Source organism: Melanerpes formicivorus, unplaced genomic scaffold (assembly GCF_026170545.1).
Source record: "Melanerpes formicivorus ecotype bairdi unplaced genomic scaffold, bMelFor1.0.p_v2 SCAF_32, whole genome shotgun sequence".
Lineage (NCBI taxonomy): Eukaryota > Metazoa > Chordata > Aves > Piciformes > Picidae > Melanerpes > Melanerpes formicivorus.
Window position 1 is genome coordinate 2,573,865 of NW_027142384.1, and position 17,808 is coordinate 2,591,672.

Genomic DNA, 17,808 nt, shown 5'->3' on the forward strand with positions numbered 1-17,808 from the left:
TGTTTAAAAATAGAAAGGCTCTACAAGGGGCATCTGGACAGGCTGGACTGATGGGCTGCAGCTAATAGTGTGGGATTTCTTCAGTGCAAAAGTAACTAGAGCTTGTCCCTACTGGTAAGGCACAATTAAAGAAAAACCTGAATGTAAGACATCTCCTAGCCTGAGTTTCTTGACAGTGTGCTTTTTAACCTATTGCATAACTACTCTTTCTACAGATATAATGTAGTATGTTACAGGGGAACTGTGACCTTATTTGCTAATCCAAATTTAACTGTTGTGGATGTAGGCAGCCTATATTTTCTCAATGATCCCTTCATATCAAGAGCATACGGTGGGAAGAAAGAAGCTTTGCTGTTCTCATTTGTCCCATAAGATCTTTGAGTGATAGACAGTACTGTCTCTCTGATTTTACTAAAATTGCCTGAAAAAGAGTTAGAACTCTAAGAGTCTGGTTTAATTTTAGTGTGGATTTGTGCTTTTTTACTCTCTTCCCATCCTCAAATTTATTCTGTGAAATCAAAGAGAACTGATTCCGCTTTTGAGTTTTTTGACATCTGATCTACTGAAATACTTGTTGAAAATCAAACTTTCTTTTTAGCTTCGTAGGCACAAAAGGTTCAGATGTATGACTTGCTCCAGGAAATCATGCAGAACTTTGGGTAATTCAGCCTAAACACAAGGCTTTTCTGAAGTGTGCTCCAAATAACTTGGATTTCAATAATTTACTTCTTACTGAAATGATACACTGTCATTAAAGTGATCAGAATTTCACAATGTCCTATAGCAGTACTTTCCACCTAGGCATGAGGTAGTTGCTGCCTTTGGAGTTTGATGTTCTGTGCTTCAGCCTGTATTTCTAAATCTCCATTATCAAAATTTTCTTATGCTCAAAGTATAATAAGTGAAAACAAAATCAAATAAAAAACCTCCACCTCCCCTCCCCCAAAAGAAAAAGACTAAAAAACACCCTACTCCCCAAAAAATAAGCAAGCAATACAAATAAACAAAAAACCCCAACCAACCAACAAAATCCCCCAAAAGAACAAATAAAACACTAAGGACACTCTTATGGGGGAAAAAAAAAAGGGAAGTATTTTGTTCAAATAGTAATCTTTAATAAATGTCCTCCATGGTTAAGACTCCAGGGAGGTCATTCTCCCACTGTACTCAGCACTGGTTAGGCCGCACCTTGAGTACTCTGTCCAGTTCTGGGCTCCTCAGTTTAGGAAGGATGTTGACTTGCTGGAATGTATCTAGAGAAGGGCAGTAAAGTTAGTGAGGGGTTTGGAACATAAGCCCTATGAGGAGAGACTGAGGGAGCTGGGGTTGCTTAGCCTGGAGAAGAGGAGGCTCAGGGAGGTTGTAGACCGGCAGAGGTTGGTCTCTTCTCCCAGGCAACCAGTACCAGAACAAGAGGACACAGTCTCAAGCTGCACCAGGGGAGGTTTAGACTGGAGGTTAGGAAGAAATTCTGCACAGAGAGAGTGATTGCCCATTGGAATGTGCTGCCTGGGAAGGTGGTGGAGTCACCATCATTGGAGGTGGTTAGGAGGAGACTTGACAGGGTGCTTGGTTGCATGGTTTAGTTGATTAGGTGGTGTTGGATGGTAGGTTGGACATGATGATCTCACAGGTCTCTTCCAACCTGGTCTGCTCTATTCTATTCTATTCTATTCTATTCTATTCTATTCTATTCTATTCTATTCTATTCTATTCTATTCTATTCTATTCTATTCTATTCTACATGAGTCAGGCAGATAAGTAATTTTTTGAAGCTATTTAATACACTAAATAATTTATGTGAAGCACAGAATGTGAGTGGAATGTAGAAACAGATAACTTAGAAAAAAATTGTGGCAAGATTCTTGTTGTTGTTGTGAGCTGGTGTCAAAGTTCAGTGTCATGGTCTGTTAGGTTGGATTCAAGAAAATGAAGTGCAGCTCCAGGAGCAGGTTACAATGGGGTGTCTTCTGCATCTTTAATTCAGCTGTCGTGTTTCAGCTGGTTTACATGGTCGTGTGTCTACACACACTGAATGTTTATTCCCAAATGCAGAGCAATACAAAAAGCTTAAGGCCATTTTCTTGACCCTTTACAACTAGATTACAAAGCTATTAGTAAGTGCTACCTACCTGTTTTACAATTACAGCCTAAAGGATTCTTTTAAAACTGGGGACTACTGAATTCAGAGCACATCCTCCACCCAGAAGAGATGAGTTAAGAGTACTTGCCAATACATGGGTCCCGGTTTGAGCTAGAACAGAACAAATTCTGTTCAGGGGTTTTATTTTTCAGCCAACACGAAAGGTTTATCCCTGTTAGCTGTCATGGAGGAGACAAATTTATCAGATTTCTGGAGGGCTGCTGAGCTCATCTTCGTGCATTTGATGGTGGGAAATATATACATGTACTTGACTTTCCCCTTCTTGACCCTTCTTTCTCCTAAGTAGGTTGTTGCATATAATGTTCCTATTCTGAACAGTTGCAACTTGCAATGGGCAGTCAACACTGTTTCAACTCTTATCTATGTACAAACTCCCCTTGATTTGAATCACCTTAGACTTGCAGGGTCCAAGAGAAGGAAACAGGTGATTGGTATCTCCAGGGGAAGATGTTCAAATACTCCAGGAGAGAGAGGAAAAGAAATTTGCCCAGCAAATGAGGTAGACTTTTTGGAAGGAGCCAGTCCCAAGGTGCAATCTCACCCGACATTCAGAAGTCTCCATAGTCCTTGATTTTTGGTCACAACAGCGAGAATGAGCACCAATATCTGGATCTCAGGTAGTGATAGGACTAGGGGGAATGGAATGAAGCTGGAGGTGGGGAGATTCAGGCTAGATGTGAGGAGGAGGTTCTTCACCATGAGAGTGGTGAAACCCTGGAAAGTGTTGTCCAGGGAGGTGGTCGAGGCCCTGTCCCTGGGGGTGTTTAAGAACAGGCTGGATGAGGCTCTGTCCAGCCTGATCTAGTGTGGGGTGTCCCTGCCCATGGCAGGGGGGTTGGAACTAGATGATCCTTGTGGTCCCTTCCAACCCTGAATGAAACTATGAAACTAATATTGGCTGGCCAACCCTTCTGGTAGTTGCATCCTCAAGCTAGGAAGAGTTTTCACTTCACAATTTACTGTCATCTTATACATGGAGAGACTGTAAAAGGCTGGTGCCTTCAGGGAGCTCATTGATTAACACTGATGGGTTTCTTCTGGCTTCTTCTGTAACGTAGGTGTAAAAGGACAGGGCATGCCATCCAGCTTGTAGAGGAAATAGTTGGCATTTATTCATAGATTGATAAAATGGTTTGGGTTGGAAGGGACTCCAAGGATCATCTAGTCCCAACCCTTGTGCTGGCAGTCATATTTGTTCTCAATTAAAGATGATTTCTATGTACATTGTACCAAATCCACCTCTGTTCCTGGGGCCAAAACTCAGAGAAGAACATGCTATGAAAATATATTGTTTTGGCTGTTGGACAGCAAGATGAGAAACAGTCTTGGGTTATATGACACTTTTCAGCATTTCTCCTCTAGCAGAGTGAAGCCAACATTTTCCCTTGGTTTCCTCTCTTCTGTATGCTAGAGATCTTTGTGATGGATGGCTGCATACATATGTATTTATGGGTGCTTGAAATGCTCAGATGATATTGCCTGCCTTGACAAGGTTTACCTATGCAGAAATTAAAATGTGAGCAAATCAACAAAAAGAAACAGAAAGGGATAGATGGTGCAGATTAAATCCAAAGTGAAGCTGTAATTGTCAGTGAGGTAAATATATCCATTTCCAATAAAACATTCACTTTTAACTGTGCTATTGCTCAAATTGCTGATGAAGGCAAATAAGATATATTTCATATAGTTGAAGGATACACACCTAGCTGATTCTTCCTATAAGTAGCAGAGCAGAATCGCTGGGTTTTTCTGTCATATTACTAGGTGATGTGACATTATGCTGAGCTTTGCTCTCATATGTATAATTTCTCCCAGCAAGTATTTCTGTACTTCATAGACAGGCTGTAATGCTGTGGAGTAAATCTGTTGTACTTTGGTTAGCTTTTGAGTGACCAAAATGTCCCTTTCACAATGGGGAATGACAGCATCAGCCTTTCTGTCAGTATTATTTTATGTGTCTGTAAGGGATTTTTCAGTGTTTTGAAAAGCACCAAAATTTCTCAGCATTGTGCCCAAGGGAAGCATAGGCTTCTCTTGCGTTGTTCAGTGCTGCTGCAGATTAGTATACCTGGCCATCATTATGGAAACATTTATACTCCTTGCAGAAGGCAAAATACATCTTTCCTCTGCTTTCTTGGCTTTTGAGAGCCTTGAGCAACCAGGACTAGTTGAGAGGCATTCCTGCCCATGGCAGGAAGATTAGAGTAGATGGTCTCTAGGGTGCTTTCCAATCTAAAACATTCTATGAAGAGATTCTTGAGACCAGTCCTCATCTCTGGGAGCTATTATCACAAGCTGCAGAGGCACAGAAGTCAAAGACAATTGGGTTTTCATACCGAAATGGTGTCTGCTGCCTTCATTTATAGCCTTTGTGTTTTGTGCACCCTTATTACAGTGATTTACCAGTTTAGGAGTGAAAGACACTGAAAAGTCACTAGTGGCCTTTGCTGTAGTGTCTAATACTTGTTCCTCTGTTGTATACACAGGGTAAAAAGGGAGAACCAGGATTCCCAGGAATCAATGGCCTGATTGGCCCTCAGGTAAGTGATGATTTTCTTCATTTTAACATGGAAACCCATATTTTGTGGCAACAAGTGCCTTGGAATTGCAATACAGCACCCCATGGCCTTGTTCTCATCAGCACCATCTTTGAAACTGGTGTTTCCCCTTTAAGAGTCAAACCAATTTATTCTGTTGCGATGAAGAGAATCTTCCTGTCTGGCAGACATTACTTTTAGCTTCCACAGCTCTTCATCTTTCACAGCTCCCCATTGCTTGTTCATAGAGTGGTATAATTCCAGAAGGAAAACAATGATTTGTGTTTTCTAATATTTAGGACAGTGCCTCAGCTAATTATTGGCTGTGTGAACTGGCAATTGCAAATAGACCTCCTATGCTTAAGTCTTGAGGGAAGACAAGCTGAAAGGAATTTGCTATTCAGAAACATACTTATTGAAGGACAAAACTTTTTGTGGCTTTGATATATTTCTGCTTGTTATAGAGGCTTGTTGAGACATGGGCTTAAAACTAAATTTTTATCCTCCCCATGAGGACGGATGTCTTAAGTTAATGACCCCTTAATTCCTTAGTTTTTAAAGCTTTTGCAAGTTACTGCTCCAAATTGAATCATCTGTAACTTTATGAGGACAAATTAATACTGTGTGTGTCAAACATCATGAAAGCAGATTTGGTTCTACTTTGGATCAACCCATGCTGCCCAACACTTGGCTTCCAGTTTGGTTTCTTGCTAACTTTGTAGCTAAAGTCATCCAACCCAAGTCACTTTGCAGAGTCACCTTCTGCAATAAGAAAAAAAAAATACATCTGTGAGAATGTCCTCAACCAGGAAAGATGCCACCTCAGTTTAAACTGACCTTTCAGTATAAAACTGAGCATTCCATTCATTTTCTTTTCAATGATAAGTGCACAGACTGGGTTTTGGTGTTTGGTTTTGATAGTGGGTTGCATTTGAGTAGGAATGAAGAACTTCCATTGCTACAGCTGCTGGTGTTGATGGCACACTGCTAGACAGCAGATGCTGATTTTTTCATTGATGTCCTCTGGCAAGCAATGCCACTGTAACCATGAAACCTGATCTAGGAATGCTTTCTGTGGCAGATGATTTTTAATGAGCTGTTCACATGTCTGCACAGGATGTCAGAGAGGCCATCCAAGAGTTTGCAACACTGTGCAGATGAGGGCCTTTGTGTCCAGCTGGGAACCTTGCCCTGTGAAACACCACTTGATACTGGTTTACGTATTTTTAAGACTTTTTCTGGTACAGTATCTGGTTTGCAAGCCTTCAAGAGGAATGAAGACAGTATTACTAATGGTTTGAAAATGTTTTGTTGGTTTGGTATCTGTTTTTCCCATGGGATAACATTAAAAACTGCATTTGAGCCTTCTGAACCACTGGAAAAGGATTTTCCTTGCTTTTGGGGGATTTTTCTCTATGTATTATTTCAAAGATGTTTGACACTAACCATCCAATCAATGTCACTTGTTCCCTGCAACCTGTAAAAAATAATGTATGCATATAATAATATATGCTGACATGGCATTAAGTAATTTTCCTTTATTCCCAGGCTAAATAAAGTGAGCACATTTTGTGTTAATTAAAGCTGTATATAATGCTAGCCCTATCGAGGGATGCTTAACTTGACTGTTCCTCCAAGCTAACTGGAAAAATAGAAAAATATTGTTCCTATTCCTGCAGTGGCACTTTGTCCTAGACTTATTACTGCAGTTTTCTGTATTCCTGAGTGGAGAAAGTGCTTACATTCAGTTTGTGACAAAACTAATTTTCATCTTAACAGCACTTTTTGTGACATTAGGGTTTTTAAGCTCTTTATCAGCATTCTTTTTTTTTTTAATCAGTCTAGCTCCAAAAATACCCCAGTAGTAAAATAGTTTTCGTATGCTGTAGTTAAATGGATGTTCTTCCAAGTCATGTATGAAAGTGTGTGTCACTTCTTTCTGTGCTATCTCCATGGCCTGGAGGGACAGCTGATTTGAGTTGGCCTTATATAAACTAGATTAGGACACTAAAATAACCTCCCTTTCCTCTGTTCTTTAACATGTCCTTATGCTTAAGATCCCCCGCATTAACAGCTGTATGAGAACAAAAGGAAGGAGTGGATATAGGAGTTGTAGAAGGCACATCACTGCTGAAAGACATAGAAAAGACCATCTGAAGTTATTGTTGGGCTCTCTCAAGCAAATAGTTGCTGTTATGCTCAGTTCAACTGTGAAACCACAGGATCAGGCAGCTGTGCTTGGGAACCAATCTGAGGGCTACTCTGGAGTAGGGTCTTCAGATCCAGTGATAAACCACAGTTAAGACTGCAGCTGGGCTCTCAAGGATCATTGACTGCATGTGATCACATTTGATAGTTAATTTAAGTGTCAAATTCCAAAGTTGCAGCTAGGAGGCACCCTCTCAGCTAGCCTGGGAACATTTTGTGACAATAGGGTAGCCCTGGTTTTGCCTTTCTCCATGCATACACCAACTCAAACTAAATTTTAATCAAGACAATTTAACTTTTTTTTTCCCTTTCCTTCTAAATCAGCTATGGCTGTGACCTTTAAAAATGGTGCATCTTGCAGCATTGTTAAGCCATGGAGTAGACACTCTGGGTATTATTTACCCTCTAGATACTAATTACTTCCCTGCAGCAAGGCCTGAGACCTCTGAATACGTGATCTGTTTATAGTGTTACTATTTGCACTATTTTAGTTTCTAGGAACTTTAGTAATAAGCCAAACTTCTATTGCAGCAGGCTGTTCAAATGCAGACTGAAAAATGAGCACTTCTGTAAAGCACTTTCAGTTGAAATAGAAGGATGAGTACCAAGCATGGAAAACAATGAGGCTGTGAATTTCTGCATGGTCACCCAAGATCTTGATATACCTTGCCTATCTCATCATATCTTGATAGGAGGAGTTCACAGAAAGGGCTGAAGGCAGTTGATGGGGTACCTTTTGCAAATGCTTGTCTAGAAATGAGGGATATCCTGAGGAGGAAGGAGGGCTCCAGTTAGACAGTGCATGCTAAGTTAGCCACTGTTCACTGGCTCAGGAGATGGGATCTGATGCCCCAGCACTAACTGAGGGCTCAGACACTGTGAGCTGTGTCGCTGAATTTCCAGGGCTAAGATTCAGCTTCAGATATGAGCACTTAGCATAAAGGTGGGAATGCAGGCTTCTGAACCCCTGTTTATAAAGATCCAGTTAATATCCTCAGTGGGGCCAAGGCTCTCCTAAAGCATGTACCTACAAATTGTCCACTGAGCCACTCTAGATTCCCCAAGATGAGCAGGTACGTTCTGTTTACCTGTGAGACAGCAAAATAAGCCAAAACTCTGGGATTGAAACAAAAATGGAATACCTTATGCTTGTAATCTCATGGGGCTGCTATTGATGTTTGCCTTTTCCTGGATAACCTGGTGGTTTAACTGAGACCTGTGAGGAAGACCAGTACAAGCTGTACATCTATGGTCATGGCTGGCAGTAATTTAATTAGTATAGACTTGTCTGTAAGGTATAAACCCAATCCCAGCCTTTCTAAAGTGATTCAGGAAATAAATTATATCCTCTGAAATTCACGGTGTCCTTAACGTCCTTTTTATAATGCAAGTTAATACAGAAAAATGTACAAAAAGGATGCAGGCCCCAGCTGCAAAGCTCAGATTGAATTCAAACCATGCCAGTGCTGCTTGAAATTGGAAGATATTGCTCTAAGCTATCTGTAATAAGATCTGTACCTTTAACAAAAATAAAGAAAAAAAAAAGTCTTCACCTGTGCAGATCACTAATAGTACTGAAATGAAAGACCATAAGGGAGGCTTTTTTGTTGTTTTTCTCATTTGCTGCACTGACTCAGTAAACCAGCTCAAAGTGAACACAGGGAAATAAATCTTCCTCTGCAGACAAAAGAGTTCGTGTCCATATCTTACACAAAGTGATGAAATTAAACAAGTACTGCCTTTCACTGGAAGCAAGAAACTCTCTTGGAGAGACTGCTATGTACAAAGACAACTTTATTCAGTACTTTTGCAGAGCTGGGAAGACAGTTCAGAAAATTTTTGATGGAAAAACTTTATTTTGAAAAATAATACTGGTACTCACAATACTACCTGATAAAATGACTAGAGACCTCATCCCTTTATGAATTATGACAGTATCACTGAAGCTGACTCTAGAGCGTGCATCTTGGGTCAATGCTCAGATCTGCTGGCTCTTCAGGCTTTTGGGTTTCAATGTCATCAGCAGCAGCCTTTTTCTGTATCCTCTTTGTCTTGGTTTGTAAGGTAGAATTTAATCAAAGAGAGCTAAATGATGCTCTAATGCAGCATTAGTGAAAATAATTTGCAGTGGTTGTGGTGCATACTATAATACCTGAGATGAGAAATAAAGAAACAGATTTGAGGAGCTGATCCCACAACCCGCTTAGATACAGCAAAGAGAAGTGGAGAACTGGAGTAACAAGGGATCTAGAGAGTCAAATAGACTGCTCCACAAAACTGTCTGCAACAGCCTTGCTTCTGATGGGGAGATGTGGAAGTAAACGTGAAACAGAACAAAGCAGACAGGGAGGGTCTGTGGAGACTTTCTGAGGGTGAAATTGCAGGGAGTAATTGATTTTGAAATGGAGATAAGCACAGACAATGGAGTGGAAAAGGCTGTCATCACCTGTAGTTATGTATTTTGCTGTCATTGTGGCATCAAACAGGCTGTTCCTTTGTGTCCCAGAGGTTCTTCTTATTCATAAAGCTGGCACTCTGCCTAAAAATCCCAGACCACAGTCTGGGTTAAGGGCTTATCTAGGCCTTTCTCACAGTGTGAGAGAATTCAGTTATTGGCATGAAATAATATACAGAAAATGTGTCTCTGCAAACTTTGCCTTCTGAGACACATGTCTGGAAAAGACATCAGACTCTCAATTTCCATCTTGGAATGGCATTTGCTCACTTCCCTCTAAAACATAGCCTTCTCTGCTTCCATGGAAAAGAAATTTAGGCCAAGCAGCCCACTGATGTAGTCTCAGACAAAGGTTTTAGTTCCTTGTCAGAGCTTCCTTAGGGAGTGCAAAAACTAAATCCTGATAGCTCTCCATTGCCCAGCCTGTCTTTCAGCAACACTGGAAGAGGACAGCATCCTTTACTGGATCCTGGAGGACTGTCAGAGCTGTTCCTCCAATACAGTGTCAGATTTCCTTCCTGAGAACTGTCCCTGCATTATGTTGTCTGAGGAATTGAGATGGATGAAAAACAAACTTGAAAGAATCCACACCTCCAATCCCTAGTGTTGTTGAAGACATCTCACCCCATGTTGCACATACAAGTCTACACATTATTTAGGTTTTAATGAACATTGAAACCTTTTTGTTTCAAAACAACAATTTGAAAATGCTTTGGTTTGAACATTTTGATAAAAGATCCATGTTTTGCATTTGTTTTCTGAACTGAGTTTGTCAAGTCCTGTTTTAAAATGAAGTTTTTCTATTTCAGTTGTTGCTTCAGCATGTGGGAAGCATACATCAGTGTCTGTACCAGCCAGATAAAAACCCCACTACCTGATTATTTACTTCTAGATGAGAGTTTTAAGGGGACAACAGTGGGGTCTGGATTAGGGACAGGGACCCTAATCTGTATAATTCATCAAATGGCCTTTGAAGAGGGTGATCATTTGAATCAGATGCTTTAATCTGGATTCTGTTATAAAAAGGAAGCAGAGAAAACAGTGTGAGATTTTGAGGTTAAGTATTACTGTCCCACTGTCCCTGATGTATGGTTTGGGTTTTTTTTTAAATCCCAAGTCAGTTTGCTTATGCTCAGAAAGAATAGTCCTTGCTTGGAAGTACACTCATATGTCAGGGGTAGGGCTACAAATACAGACCTTAATACATGGGTGGAAATGACCTGCTGTGGACAGTAGCAAAAGGGAGGGGTCCATAAAGGACAAGTACGATGTATTTCTGCAACTGTCTTGATTGTGCCACTTTACTTCTCCGTATTCTAGTCCCTTGCTGTACCCAGGCTACAGAAAGAAGGAAATCCAGTAAATGTACTGCTGTATGCAGTCAGTTGGAGCAGGCTGGTCAGCACAATATACATCTCCCAGGGATAGTGGTGGTCATTATGTAAAACTGTCTTGTCTATGTCCATTTCAGAGGGGCTTTTGTCAGAAGAGCTTTCCATTAGTGGGTGTAATATTTGTTGAGTCAACATCTAGTGAAGCTACTTGAGCAAACCAGTCTTTGGCAGGATGTCCCAGATGATTGATCTCAGGCAGAGCAATGAAACCTAATTATTGATGACAACTTGGTACAAGCATGCTTCCATTTCAAGACCTATGGTTGCATTATGTTTTTGAGGTCCAGAATATAGGAAGTTTAAGACAATAGCTAGACATTGTGTTGGATAGTGAAAATATGAAGAGTTACTATGAGAAATAGTTGAGATGTGGAGGATGTATCACCTTATGTTTCAGGGATTATGTTGGCTACTGACAGATGCTTGAGTGTGACTTTGCTTTTGGGGCAGACTGACACCTGCCCACTGTGTGGTGTAACATGCATCCTACTTTAGGATGCTTGGGCTGACGAGGGATCCTGCCTGGAATTTTTTACCTCATGGTTGAAGCTTCCTGGAGAACCATGGAGAATATGTGTTTGCTGGTTAAATTATCGGCAGAGGGAGAGAGAGTACAAAATTAGGCTATTAGGCAGCAACCAATGGATTTGGCAAGGAAAGTCTCAAAGATAAACCTTGCACTTTCTTGCCTGCTCTGTTGCTGAATTTTGTTGGTTTTCTAAAGGTACTTTTGTCTTCTTCCCCAGTACTACACTCCACTCTTCATGGAAGCCCCTTCTTCGAGCACATACCTTCTGCAGAGTCTCTCAGCAACACTATCCTTGTAGAGGTAGAATAGGCCCATGCAGAGCTTCTAGGTCCATGGTGTCTGGGGTCACCCCTTCCAGTTGTGCCCAGTATGGTATTTTTCCTTGTGCTGGGCTGATTTGCACTGTTGATTCTTTTATTTGAATGGCAAAGCCTTATTTAAGTGATAAATGGTCTTGACCAGATCTCCCCTGATGAGACTAGAGCTCCTTAACAGTAGGAGCTGCCTGCAGTAGCTGCTGCACCAGCATCCCCAGAAACTGATGCAGTGCTCCCCAGGCATTTCAACAGCAGTATCAGCACATCCCAAAGCACATTTTTATGAAGATTTTTCATTTGTGCTGACATTTGAGGCACCCTACAAATGCTAATGTTGTTGGTGGGATGACTGTATCTGTTCAGAGGTGCAATGAAAGCATATCATGGGAGGCAAGTGCATCTGCAGATCCCTTTTGTGGTCGCCTTGCCCCATCTATTGGTGAGAGGCTGACTTCTGGCTGAATTTTACTGGTGTATTCTGTTGTGTTTTAAAGTATAAACACACCAGAACTCCCCCTGTCCTGAAAACTGAAAAGGAATGAAATCATTGTATTAGAAAGATAGAAAGTGACCCCGGGGTAAAATTTCAACTCACATCCATCTTCATGTTTACTTAAGTCCTGATCAGAAGAAAAATATGCATGAAAACAGGCTTCATTGTGGGCACAGAAGAAATGCTATCTTGTCTACAGTTTAAGTAACAAACACCTCTGCATTGCAGGCAACCTGTTAAGATCTGTTGAGCACAGAAGCAAATTTATCAGTTAGAAAGCCAAATGTAACAATTTGCTCAATACAAAAAATAAATACCTCTGAAAATCAGATGGATATTGAGGAAATATTTTCCCTAAGAGAAATAGTTGTTGCAGGGAGAAGAGGAAAGACTGTTTGGATAGTTCCATTTGAACATATGTTCAAGTATGAATATACATTTAGAGCTCTGAAATGGTGGCACATCTGTTTTAAAAAGCTTCATTCAGTACATTGTTTCTCCATATTCTTAGATTCATATTTTTACCCCTACTCCTCTCCAAAAGGAAAAATAGCCCAAACCTATACTATTTATTAGTTACTCCAGAGATCTTCCTCAGAGGCAAACTGTTTGCTTTGAAACAACAGTAACCAAGATTAAATTAGGCTGGACGTTACAAGAAATCCCACTGGGTAAGCTTTGTGTTTTATGCTGCCCAATGATTACCTTCAGCTCTTCTTTCTCTTGTGCACATTGTAGCAACAGTATTTAGTGGTGTAAGCAGGAAATCCTGTTCTGCTTGTGAACACAGTTCCCTTGGAGCTCAGTTTGGCATCTTGCAAGTTTTGGTAGAAGTTAATGAGAAAGCTCAGTGGTTTTGCCCATTTTGAACAGGACCTCAACTAACAGGGAAGGACCTGAAACTTTTAACCACTATCAGAAAGTTTAATAAACTGGTTTTGCTTCCTCTCTTACAGGGACCTCCAGGGCCCCCAGGCATTGCTGGACCACCTGGAGCACCAGTAAGAAAACAAGCTTGGGACTTTTTTGTTTTATAACAAGGAGAAGAAAAAGCAGCTGGGGGGGCCATGATTGTCAGTGGCAACTGAGTCAGGGCCTCTGGCAATGTATGTTTTTTCTTGTATTTTCTCACTAAGAAGCTACAGCTGGTCCTAGAGGGCAGCTTCCCTGTGCTGAGCATTGGAACCATGTCGGAACTACCTGGGCATAAATCAATGCCTTCAGCCCCCTTCTCATGGCAGAGAGCTCACTGCTGCAGAAGGGAAAATTGCATTTAAATTGAAAGCAGCAAGCTCCGGTGAAGCTGCCACAAAGGACAGGAATACTGATTTATTTATTTTTGTTCTGATTTCATTTTTCAGGGATTGCCTGGAGAGATTGGAGTTGCTGGTAAAACTGGACCACCGGGACCAGCTGTAAGTGTTGAGGATCTACTTGCCTTGCCTCCTTGCTCTTCATGACTTCATGCTTTAGCTGTCAAGTTCTTGCTTCATTTCCCGCAGGTTGTCTGCACATGAAGGTTTTAGTGTGGCTCCAATACTGTTGCTTTTAACACAAATGTTACCCTCTGATGCCTTTTGTAATAAGAACTTTCCCAGAGGCAGCTCCACTATTCCTACCCACTGGGACCATGGTGTTTTGTTTGCAGGATACCTTCCAACAGTTTACATTTAGCAAGATATTGTTCTTCCAAACCTGAAGTTTAGGGCTCATAAAAGAACTCACAGTTGAAATCTCAGATTTAGGAGAGCATATCAATTTCTGCTGGCTGTTAATTAAAGAAAGGTAAATTGTGAAATATTTAGTGTTAAGAAGTGTCACCTACAGATGGCAGTGTCTGGGGATTGGCTGACACTCGGAGAGAGGACAAAACTTTTCCTCTCACTTTTAAATACTTTACAGGAAATAATTCTTATCTTGCTAAACGATATATTGTATTACTTAATTTTAGGAGTCTATGAAATAGACTTAAATCTTTACAGCTACAGACAACAGAAAAGTACAGAGAATAATAAGTAAAAATGTAATTTAAGAAGTTATTTAAGAATCCACAATGCATTAAAACCGAACCAAACCGAACCAAACCCACCCAACCAAACGAAAACAAGCCCACCCAGAAAACCTACCTCTCTACTGTTGTTTCTCTGTATCAATACTGACATCCAGTGGTCATTTACCAAAACTGAGATACTGCGAGCTGAGCAGATATGTATATTGTGAGAACTTTTGTGTATTTTAATTCACAGTGAGGAAAAAATGAAACCATGGGGTGGTTCTTCTTTTTGTAACCTGAAGTGAGTGACAAGAGGGATGAACTGAGTGTGCTTATGCTGAGCTGGCTGCTAATGATTCAAAGAACGAGCACTTACAGCTTATCATTTTCTCTTATTTAGGGATTGCCTGGCAAAGATGGGTTAAACGGACTTCCTGGGCTCCCAGGTCAAAAGGTAAGTGACACCATGTACACTTGGTATTAAGCTGCTTACCTGGGAAAATTATCTGGTTGAGCATAAATTGGAGTATGTTACAAATTTCTAAGGCTAAATAAATCTTTGGGTCTTATGCACAGACATTTGTAGAGCCTATGCATAGCACTTCCCAGCTTTGTAGCACGTTTAGCTCTTAATCCACTCCTGTCTCTGCCCTTCATACTGACACCATCCACACTGGAAAACCAGTTTCAGTGTATTTATCTAAAAGACCCAGGGGACAAGGTCCCAATCCCACAATTAATTATTTTTTTAATAGAAATATTGTAGACATGAAGAAGCTGAATTAAAGTTTTGTTTTTCAAGTAGTTTTCTATGGATGGACATCTTTAATATGAGTGGTTGGCTTTCTATTACTCCAGAAGTCTTCCAGCAGGGTGATCAGTGCTGGAGATATGATTGCAAACAGTACTAGAATGGAAAAACATTCCAGGAAATATATTCTCACATGGCTCCATTCAGATCCTCAGGCTGATACTGAGGATCCAAATCAAAATATTCCTTGCTGTTGCCTGTAAACATGGTGCTCTACTAGAGGAGTTTGTATATAACTTGTGTTCCCCGCAGGGAGAACAAGGGGAAAAGGGTGAGGAAGGCTTTCCTGGAACAGCTGGCCCTAAGGTAAGGTATTTTATTTCATAGTTTGCTATAGCCATTCTGTCAATCAGTTTGTAATTTTGGAAGGTCTTATACTGCAGTCAGAAGATTAAAAATTCCACTAAAATTGGGGATATAAGAGGGTAAGCAGATGTGGCTCACTGTCTTTCAGTGTTCATGATATTCCCAGATACCAAGCAGTGTTCAATGCTCCTCTCTCAAATCTGTGTGTTTAAGGATATCTGGCCTGGGCTTTGGATTGGCTCCCTATGGTCTGTGTTCCTAAGCCACGAAGAAAGCAATTTCTATGCCTTATGAGCAGTCAGAAGAACATAGGCCAGGAAAATAGGGGATACATTTTACTGGTGAGAAATTATTCTTACAAAATGGTAAGGTCTTTGCAATGTTCATAGGACTGGAACACCTCTCCTGTGAAGAGTCTGAAAGAACTGGGGCTGTGTATCATGGAGAAGAGAAGGCTCTAGGGAGCCTATATGAAGAGGACTTCCAAGAAGGCTGGGGAAGGACTGTTTAGAAGGGCTTTTAGTGATAGTATAAGAGGGCAATAATTTTAAACTGGAGAAGATGTCTATGGTTGTACGGTGAAAACATTGCCCTCATTATAATGAAAATAGCTGTCAGGAGGTGGGTACCACTTTATTCTTTGTAGGATATATCAGCCATCAGTTTACCAGTAACTTTCACCAAGTATATTTGAGGACCAGAACCATAGAGGACATGCTTTACTAATGGGAAAGTTTTTTACAAAAGGGTCAGGTCCTTGCCAAGTTAAACCTTTGCTTTTGTCTTTCCAGGGTGAACCAGGGAGCCGTGGCAAACCTGGTGAGCAGGTGAGCAGGAAAAAATAGTCTTGGCATGAAGGCCTACTGGTCAGAGTGATATAAATTTTGACGACTTGCAAGAACAAAGCCATTTGCCAATACTGAGTTCAATGCAAATCATTTATGTCTGTGATTGAAGATGCAACAAAAGAGTAGACAAGACAGAATAATGCAAGTATCGCACAACAAAAATGTACTAAATCAAAATTTTCATTCTATCAGGGAAAATTCAATCATCTTCCTGGTGGATAGGGAAGAAAAGGAAGGTAGAGTGGCATAAAAGTGCTTGTTTTTCTTCAAACCTCACATTAACACAGGGTGTGGGATTCTAGAAGATGAGGAAGTTACTTGTAACTATGTGATGCGAGGTATAGTTCTGTCATTTCTAAATTATAAATGCTTGCTAGGAAATAACCACAGGTAACTTAGAGAAATTGCAGTTATCTTAGTCCCTATTGAGACTTGACTGTCACTAAACAACTAGTGCACTTGGTGAAGAACCAGGGAAATGTCCTGCCATTTCCTAAAGCACATAGCTGTGGAGAGCACAGTCAGGACTCAGCTGAAGTTTTAAGCAATGATTTTCCAAGAATAAAAATGTATTTGATAATCAATTAATCTCATTCTGTCTCAGCAAGCTATATCTATAATCAGTTCCATGAAAACACTGGGGCAGGTTCTGAACTACAGCATAGACCATATGTAACATATCACTAGGTGTCAAGAAAAAATAATTTCAGTCATTGTGAACATTTCTCAGTCTATTATCAGACATGCAAAGACACAGACAACTAAATCAAGGTTTCATCCTCCTCAGGCTATGGGCACTGTGGCTAGATTACGCTACGCTGAGATGCAGAGATGCAGACTTGATGCATTTTTAACTGGCATGAGGAAGAGAAGAGTTTGGTCAACCATTCTGCATTGTCAGTTGTAATTGTATTTGAGAGTAATTGGGCTTATTAATAAAATCTGTTCTTGATGCTTCTTTCTAGCTTTCACACACTTTGTCTTGCTTTCAGGGTGAAGCAGGTCTTCCTGGTCTTCAGGGTTTACCTGGACTGAGAGGAGAAAAAGGAGATCAGGTGAGTGACTGTGAACCACAGCTTGATTTTTGGGGACAATTTGGCACTAAGAGAACTTATCTTGAGCATCCCTAGATGATCTCTCTTGGTGTGTTTGCTGTGGTGAGCAGGTGATTGGCATGAAGTGCTAACTAACAATGTTGACAATGTAACAATGAAGGTTATGGCTCATGAAGCAGTAGAGGAGGTCCAGTGGTATTTAGGCTTTGCTTTCAGAAATACCTCCTTGATTTAAAAAAAAAAATCAAGGATGAAATAAAAATAATAACAGCAACACCACCAAAATTTCCCCTTGTCACTGAGGCCTGGAGAGGGCTACAAATGGTTGGATCTTTTTCTAATGGCCTAACTTCCATCCAAGTCCTGGTGTCTACTGCATCACTTAGCTATCTCCAGAGCAGCAGAGGTATCTACGCACTGAAAAATAGTTGCATCAGGGACCCAACAGTAAAATTAGCCATGCAAATGAGGCCTGTACTCCTGAAAACTAACTGTATGCTTGAAGGTGATCAAGAAGTATCTAAAAATCAACTGAGGTCTTAGTAGTCAGTTTTCAGTTTTCTATGTGTTGTAGCAGCACACAGGATATAGAATATATTCTCTCTATACAATCACAGAAATGTAGATCAGAGAGCTCCTAACTGAACGCAGGAAAATACATTTTATATATGCACTTCAAGGAGTATTCACATCCTCCT

General features: G+C 40.6%; 1 protein-coding gene across 5 annotated transcripts in view; it reads left to right on the top strand.

Annotated features, from left to right (window-relative positions):
* Nucleotides 1-17,808, top strand: part of COL22A1 (collagen type XXII alpha 1 chain) — a 224,597-nt gene that overhangs the window by 149,487 nt on the left and 57,302 nt on the right. For all 5 annotated transcript variants that reach the window (XM_068155479.1, XM_068155477.1, XM_068155480.1 and 2 more), the window contains exons 24-30: nucleotides 4,651-4,704; nucleotides 13,054-13,098; nucleotides 13,459-13,512; nucleotides 14,491-14,544; nucleotides 15,154-15,207; nucleotides 15,999-16,034; nucleotides 17,048-17,110. In XM_068155479.1, the coding sequence (XP_068011580.1) occupies nucleotides 4,651-4,704; nucleotides 13,054-13,098; nucleotides 13,459-13,512; nucleotides 14,491-14,544; nucleotides 15,154-15,207; nucleotides 15,999-16,034; nucleotides 17,048-17,110 (360 nt within the window). The remainder of the gene's footprint in view (nucleotides 1-4,650; nucleotides 4,705-13,053; nucleotides 13,099-13,458; nucleotides 13,513-14,490; nucleotides 14,545-15,153; nucleotides 15,208-15,998; nucleotides 16,035-17,047; nucleotides 17,111-17,808) is intronic.